The 8358-nt window shown below is 44.8% G+C and overlaps 2 protein-coding genes across 2 annotated transcripts; one reads left to right on the top strand and one right to left on the bottom strand.

Annotated features, from left to right (window-relative positions):
• Positions 1-8: 8 nt before the first annotated feature.
• On the top strand, positions 9-1863 carry TAF13 (TATA-box binding protein associated factor 13; the record flags this gene model as incomplete). Its single annotated transcript, XM_010168599.1, has 3 exons — positions 9-27; positions 688-785; positions 1693-1863. Coding segments are annotated over 3 exons (288 nt in total), but the record flags the coding sequence as incomplete, so codon positions are not given.
• Positions 1864-3341: 1478 nt separating this feature from the next.
• On the bottom strand, positions 3342-7608 carry RMP64 (ribonuclease MRP subunit p64; the record flags this gene model as incomplete). Its single annotated transcript, XM_029085114.1, has 7 exons — positions 3342-3732; positions 4188-4399; positions 4813-4874; positions 5586-5944; positions 6864-6941; positions 7286-7417; positions 7532-7608. Coding segments are annotated over 7 exons (1311 nt in total), but the record flags the coding sequence as incomplete, so codon positions are not given.
• Positions 7609-8358: the final 750 nt, after the last annotated feature.

The raw sequence follows: 8358 nt of genomic DNA, 5'->3' as shown, positions 1-8358 counted from the left end.
GGAGGAAGAGGCTGTTCTCCAAAGAACGTGAGTCGAGCCGCGACAGAAACCCCCGCCCGGCACCGATGGTCACGCAGCTTTTAAGGACGAGGCCCTTCCCCAGACACAGCTGAGGAGGCAGCTGCGGAGTCCCAAACCCCAACTTTTCCACAGTAAAACAGTGGCCTTCATTCTGTGCCCTGGCTGGCAGTGCAGAAAACTGTCGGGTAGACCCCCCAAAATACTCATAATGCATCATCTGAACCCAACTGTGCCAAAAGGCTTAGAGGTGGACTTGGAAAGCGTTAGGTTTACAGTTAACTCAATAACTTCAAAGGTCTTCTCCAACCTAAAGGATTCTATGAAAAGCCAGTCATGCTGTCAGTCAGGTGGACTCAGTGACCTTAAAGGTCTTCTCCAACCTGAACAATTGTATGAAATTGACACTGCCATTCAGGGTTCAGCCCTTGGCAGGCTAAATGCATGTTTAAAGAGTGTCATCAGACGTGCTTTTCTCTAGGTACAGCACTAGGCTCTTCTTGGCCTCTGTCTGCCTGCTTATGTCCTGTATGTTTGTTCAAGAATGTCCTGCCCAACAAAGTGCCATCCTAGCGCAGGAGCGTGTGGGCTGGTGAGCTCTGACTAGATGTGTTGCTGACAGTGCTGAATGGATGGAAGAAGCCTCACACTGAGTGTTTCCTTCTGCAGTAAGATGCATGATGTATGGATTCGGAGATGACCAGAACCCTTACACAGAATCAGTGGACATTCTTGAGGACCTGGTGATAGAGTTTATCACAGAAATGGTAAGTTGGTTCTAGATAGCGTGGTCAAAACATCTTCACCAAGACTTTAGTCTTCTGAAGGTTAATACCTCTGACTCAAATACTGCATTATCCCAGGCCAAAAACCCTGATGCTAGCAGGAAAAAGCTAAATTCATGCATTTAGAACAGTGTCTGAAGTCCTTGGGTAGCAGTGAGATTGGTATTGGTGGGGAGGAAATACACAGCTGACTTTGAGGTTCACTGCGGCATCACTATCTGTACAGCTGATAAAAGACAAGGCTCAGCTTTGAAAGTTCAGCAACTTCTTGTGCTCTCCCAACATTTTGTCTTTACATGGATGGGAATGTAACTCTGCCCTACAAAAGAAATGCAAGCTTCTGAGATCTGAAGCCATCACTCTTCCAGACATTTGGATCCTGTTTGAAAGTTTTTGGTTTTGGTGGGGGTTTTTTTTGGGTGGTTTGTTGGTTTTTTGTTGGTTTTTTTTGAAGTTATTCCTACTGTTTGTGAATCCCCTTTCTTTTGAAAGGTTGGCCTTGCCTTCCCTCATCAAACTACCCTAAACTGTCCTGTGATACGGGTAATTCACACTCCTTCCAAGTTCTGCCTGATGCTGTCCACTTTGAAGCACTCCATAGGCCAGGGGTCATACATGTAATTTGGCTTTCGTTTGATGTCATTACTGTTGGGTGTATATAGTGGTAGGTGCTGGGTATAAGCGACTGGCAGCTGGGGACAGCAGCGTGACAGTAAGTCCATGGTTTACTGGGAAGTTCTCTTGTGACGTGGATGATGGTGCCCAGATCCTGCAATCGCTTACTTTTTGATTACAAAATGACAGGAAAATAAAGGTGGAATTGGGAGCTTAAAAAAAAAAAGTTAAGGGGCAAAGGAACCCTGCTGACTTTCCTCTTTTCCTCTAACAGACACACAAGGCCATGTCGATTGGGCGGCAGGGTCGCGTGCAGGTTGAGGACATTGTCTTTCTCATCCGCAAGGACCCCCGGAAGTTTGCCAGAGTTAAGGACCTCCTAACTATGAATGAAGAACTGAAACGTGCCAGAAAGGCCTTTGACGAAGCAAACTACGGATCCTGATTCTGTGCGCAGGCTGCAGTGGGACAGTAGTTGGGCACCTGCCCCCCCAAAGGAAAGAACGTCATGTGTGTTGTCTGGAGGGTTATTCCGGATGGAGGTCACTGCTGGGATGTCTGCCCTCACTCCCAGCCTGTTCTGGGAAGTATTCAAGCAGCTGAATGTTACCTGATTGTACGTGCTATAGGTATATTCATACCATTTTATGACATGAGAAGAGAGCTCTAAAGATTCCTGTCATGGCAGGAAGTCTGTCTGAAGTAACATGATGTTGAATCAGATATCCAGAGCGCTAATGATGGGTGATTCCCTACAACTATTTTGGTTATCACGAGGTACTCCCATGACAGGAAACCTAGAAAATGGATCTTGTTTAACTGGACGAAGTCTTCAAGGCTAAACTACTATAGAAGTTCTGCTCTGTGCTCTGTATATGCTTTTTGAATAAAACATTTTCAGTTTGTGCTCACTCCTCATAACTAAACTTACACTGATTAATTCACACAAGGTGCATAATACAGATTTTTTTTTAGCGCTTAATTTGCTAGGAAGGTTATTTTTCCTTCTATCCCAGTGGGCACAGCTCTTTTTTTCTACCAATATTAAGCCTAGGAAATTGAAGTTAGCCTATTCCAGATTTACTTGCACTTACAGCCTTTCTTTACCCATTAGACAGGTGCTCTGCAATAAAGCAGATTCCTGTTCTTCCTTCTGAGACATTTTTTTTTTTAGTATTTCCTGGTGGTCCTGATCTTGGGACTCAGTTACAAGCAAGAGCCTGTCAGAAAGCACAAACCACATGGCTTGTTCTAACATTATTTCATTAATACACACTGGAGTAGCTGCACCTTACACTGCCGAGCAGGCAGAAATTGCCCTTATGTTAAAAAGATTTCAGGACAGCGAGTAACATGTTCAGCAGTCAGGAGTTTACTGCTGCAGGCCACAGCTGTACCTTCCCCTCTTTCTGGAGCAGGTCAGAGGAAGTAGGGTCAGTTAAATCCCTGTTTCAGGACAAGAATAACAAATACTGAACAGTGGTAACACTGCAAGTCAAGGCTGTCCCCGATAGAGGCAGCACAGATGGAATGGAGTAAGACTACTTCCTTGGAAAAGCATCAGCAAGTCCAGCTGCAGCCTTCCACCATGGATGGTAACTATTTGCACTGTAGATGTGACAGCAGCACTTAACATGTGGTCCAGCAATAGAGAAGGGACACAGGGGAAGGGCAACTCAAAGTCACTGTCCCTGGACAAGGATAAGTGAAAGGATTAAGACTATTTAGATGTTTGGAACACCCTTCCATAATTTTTTTTTTTTTTTAAAAAAAGCTGTTTTACAAAAAATACAATAAAATAGTTGCTATTTTCGTAGCAGAACTCAGGGTGTGAGTTAACATGAAACAATTATGTTTTTGAAGGTTTTACTTAAGGAAAAATAATTGGCATTACTTGACCTCTTTCCTCTTTGCAAGTCCAGGTCAGACACCCATTGCGGCAAAAATAGAATCAATATCCATGTTCTCAGTAGCTTCTCTCTGGCCGGGGCTTCCTTCCAGCAGCAGCTGCTTCGGGGTGCCTGCTGTGCTTAGTTTGACACAGGCTGTACCAGCATTGGCACGTCCTTCCTGACTCAGCGGCCCGTCCTGGTGAGCTGGGACAATGAGCGAGGCACTCTGCTCACAGGCTCCAGGAAGCTCACAAGGTTTTTGCCGAACAGTCTTCAGAGTTCTTTTCAAGCGCGTGGATGACTTGATCCTCCTCCGCCAGAACCGTGCCCCGAGGTACTGCTTTGGCCAGCGTGCATTTTGTGACCCGCACAGCAGGTATTTACGGACAGATGTTTTGACACAGCACAATTTTTTCTTCAAGCTTCAGGGGAGGAAGGTGCACAAAATGTAACTTTATCAACTGCTAAAGTGTTATTTCATTTAGGGTTTGGAGAGATTTGGTTATTAGCCTTCTCTACCATTTTCCTTGTCATACCAAGGAGGTACTACAGCACTTGGTACAACAGTAGCCAGGGCATTCTGAAGAAAGACAACACCCCTTGCATCATATAATCACTACCATTAAACATGCACACGACTTAAGCTGTGTTTTCATCCTCCTTAAGTCTTTGTGCATTTGTTAGCCTTTTAAATCCTGTCACAAATGACTGAAGCTAAAGAGAATGTTCATGTCAGAGCATCCAGTGACCTGAACTAGTGATCCCTTTTGAATTTAAAAAGAATGGGTTAGACCACCGCATTTCTCCACACTAGCAAAATACGTAATTAAAATGCAGAGTGTCAGATCCAGAAACCCCCACACCCCTGCAAAATTACCTGCAGCCTTGAGCCTCCACATGGTGCAGTCGATTGCTTTTCAACAATTTGTTACGCAGAAAATAAGCTTCTGATTTGAATTTGTTGCTTTTGCACCACAGAATAGCTTTTCTGAGTGCCTCTGACAGTTCCCCAAATGATGTAGCTGTTTGGATCATCTGTATGAGGGATGCTGATTTTGCTTTAACAGGTGTTGATGCAATGCTTATACCCTGGAACAAAGAATAACAGAAACAGTCTTTAAAAAACATGACATGCCCGATCCTCTCTGCTGCAGAGGAGCAGAGCATTGAGGGTTTTGTGAGAACGTTCCTTATTTCCTAACAAGAAAGTGGAAGCACAGTCTTGTTTTGTGCAATACACAAAGAGGCAGCAGATGATGAGAATTTGTATTCCTGTGTACGAATGACTTGCTCTCTGGTCATTTCACTTGACATACCAACAAATGCTCAAATTCATAAGCAGAAATTAATAGAGATTTTCAGTGTAAAGCTTCCACACGAACTTGGGTTGTTAGACAAGCAAAAATAAGGCAGGGAGAGGGGACATTTTCAATCAGGGATATCATGTTTTGAGTGATAAGTCTTTAAAAAAAACCCAACGTATAAAATGGTGCCACACAAACCTGTTGTGCTAGAGGTCTGGATGTTCTAAGTAAGCTCTTCACATCAAACCCCAGGTGCTTCCCTACAAAGAGAGAGGAGAGTTTCTATTATGAAGTAAAGGCAATTTAAAGTCTTTGCACAGAGACACCACAATACTTTGCCCTGCCAAGCTCTCAGATCTCCTGCCATCTCAGCAGGTTCACACCCATAATCAGCATTTCCAGGCAAACTCACAGGGGCTACATTGACCCACATGGCAGCTGGCAAGGGATGAGGAGGCTGCAGACACTCACAGACGGCTGCAAAGGAGAACTTAACAGGTAAAAGCTTCATGCAAACACCTGGATGCCTGAGTCACTGGCCATAGCACTGCCTGTAGGGGAAGACTTGGGCACAGGATACCTGCATCCTGTACTTACAAGCTTATCTACACTCGGCCAGACTGCAGACAGGGCTCTTGGCTTCCCTCCCTGTCCTCGGGCCCCATCTATACAGAGGCAGGGAAATACAAACGACTCTTTACAGGACTTGTATCGTGCATTCGTTACCTGCTTCTCTTCAGCTTGTATATTATGTTTAAAAAACCAAAATGCCTCACAATACTGACATTAACCACAGCTTCAAAAAGGCAAGGGTACAGGCAGTGTTCACCTCCTCTTCCAAGGCCAGGAGAGGGGAGTTTGTACTAGAACTACACTCTGTGGGTAGTAGAAGTGCTTGGTTCTGTTGGACAGAAGCTGCAGTCAGTCTCTGAGATGTCAGAAACCCGTAGAATTGTGGCACAAGGTTTTACCTCTGCTGGCTCTGGTCACCAGAACCGGCTCTCCGACGTCCACAGGGCATGGGATGCTGTGGTTTTTCACAGCACTCACACAGGTCTCAAAACTCTTTTTCCCCACCTTTGACACAGCCTCTGGTATTGTTGGGAAGAGCTTTTTCAGCCAGCTGGTAGGTTTTTTTGTGGTAAGCATTCTAGCCTTTTGCTTCTTCATCTCAGAAGAAACATTAACTCCAAGGAAGTTATTGATATCAGAAGGGAAGGTAAACCCCTTGATATAAGGCATCTGTTGGGTCTCAGATACCAGATGAAGTGATGTCGACAACACGCCATAGAGGGAAATGAGGCTCTGCAATACATGCCTGTACTGAACCCTGCAGAGAGAAGACAGAAAGGTATCGAGTCACCCACAGCAAAACCTTGTTCCCACTGAACAACTACCTTCAGCTCAAGTGGAAGAGCTGATGGATGAGATTCCAAGCTGCCCATTCCCTATTCCCCCTCAGTACAAGCTTATCTCCATCACCATGCTTTCCTTAACATTAGTCTGACCTTTAAGGAACTGTTCAAGATCAGAGCGTAGGAGTGACTTGACTAGTAAATCCCTGATCAGGAGCCCCTCTGCTTCCCTAGAGCTTTGTGGAGTGCCACACCTGGGACTCAGCATGTTCACAGGTCGCATCCAAATCATTTGACAAGAGGTCTTCCCTCAAAAGCAACTGTACCAACTCAGGACAATGGTGCTAACATTGCTGCTGCACAACTGCCTGCTCTACATTTACTGGGGAGACAGATCCCTTGCGCCAAAGAACATTTTGCCGAGTTCTACACAATGCTGTCCCTCCTTCAGCTACAGACAGCAGTTACTCAGCATTGCTCCGCTGTACTGAGGAAACTGGAAGAGTGATTTCCCTGGAAAATTCTGCACTGCTCTAGAACAACTTTATCCCAGCCTTTCCCTTCCAGCGTGAGGCAGGACTTACTGCTTGGGGAAAAGAGTACCAGATGTCAGTGTTTGTGGCAGGCTGGTAGTAACACTGTGATTTTATTAGTGCTACATAAAGTTTGCTGTGAACCAAGAACAAAGCCTTCCAAAACAGCATGTAATAAGTCTCTCTCAACTTGCACAACTCTTCAGGTGCTAGAATCAATTCCAAAAGGATGGTGGGACCACCCCCTGCCTCCTCCTCCCAAGTGAATAAAGCTCACTCAGCAGCAAGGCCTAATTAGAAGCCCTTCTCCCTGACAGGCATGTCAGACAGACAGACAAGACAGAGTTTTGAATATACAAACCATAGTCGGCTCAGCAACCCCGAAGCCACAGTGTTCAAAAGTATGAATTCCTCTGAGCAGAGATGCTTAACGGACAAGCTGAAGATTACACCAGTTAAGGATAAAAAATAAACAGCATGTAATGAGACTTGCTGAACACACCAACTAGAGGCAATTCACAAGGCAATATCCTGGATAATTTGGGAGATGAGTATCCAAACTTTGGGTTGCTCAAGGCTGGAACAGCAGCCAGCCAACAGCCTGAGGTTCCTACATAATAACTTAAAAATAAGATGTCTGGCTATCAAAGGAACTTTAAGTTGCATGTATGAATTGCACAGTTGAGTCCATCAGCAACACAGAGCCTACAGCAGACCCGGTTTTGGTCTCATGAGGTGTGGTTGATGAACTGTAAGAATGTTTTCACGGTGAAAAAAGGATACAGAAAAGCTTTACAGCAACAGTCCAGTAGACGTAGTATGAGCTTGCAACCACCCAATACCTTCAGAGCCACCGTTTCCAGCATAGGCTGGCTGGGAACTAAGCATTCTGTGTGGGCTTGGGATGTATTTGTCCTGTGTTGATACAAGGATGAGGAGATGGTTATGATCTAGTATTCCCCTCTCTTTAGCTCTGCAGACTAAGTTAATGGATATATCCCATATAACATATGGGATCATGACACTTACTTGGGAATCAGTCCTGCCAGAGTTTCAATGTAGCCCACCAAGTTCATTTTCCACAGGCGCTTCAAGCATTGCTCTACCTAGAAAAAAAGAAAACTCCTTTGACTAGCATTTTGAGAGATGGGAGTGCCTTGGTCTAGGAACTGTCACTATATTAAGTGACACCTTCCCCTTAGCAGTTTAACAGCGCAAATTGCAGGTTTGCGTGATGGAGTGTTCCAATATGTTCCTACATCTGCGCTATGATGAAAAAGATCCCTTTATCATATTACTGTGAGTATGGAATTAAGTGAAGGGCTGGAGGAGGCCATTATTAATTGGTGCTGCATGGTGTCTCCTGCAGTATACAACAGCCTTTGGTACTGGCTTTCAAGAACAAAAATGCATTAAAAAATCAAGAAGGTAAGAACAATTCCTGTTCTGTTTCAAAACAGTTATTTGAAGATAGTGAAAATTGCTCTCCTGGAAAACCTTTCAGCTTAAACCAGAAAGTGCCTACTAAAGTAGCCTAGGATTATTCTTCCCTCTTCCCATTATTACAATTAATTGAAAATCCAATCCCTGTATTACTCATATATTCAAAGGTATGTAACTGTACCTACTCCAAGTCTCAGTTTGAGTATAGGAGACCTAGTATTGGTTCCACAGGGCTGGAAAGCACAAATTGCACAGGCTGCACGGAGCCAGGAAACCCACTGAATTGTGAGAAGGCTTAAAGACGACAAAAATGCACCCGCCCCAAAATACTCTTTGCACAATGCCCCAGGCAGCCGGACACCCTTCTGGGACCGGGGTGCAGAAACCAGCAGCCGGGGCTGCTCCTCACCTGC

The sequence above is a fragment of the Antrostomus carolinensis genome, unplaced genomic scaffold (assembly GCF_000700745.2).
Source record: "Antrostomus carolinensis isolate BGI_N321 unplaced genomic scaffold, ASM70074v2 scaffold28155, whole genome shotgun sequence".
NCBI lineage: Eukaryota > Metazoa > Chordata > Aves > Caprimulgiformes > Caprimulgidae > Antrostomus > Antrostomus carolinensis.
This window is presented reverse-complemented; position numbering and strand designations above follow the sequence as displayed.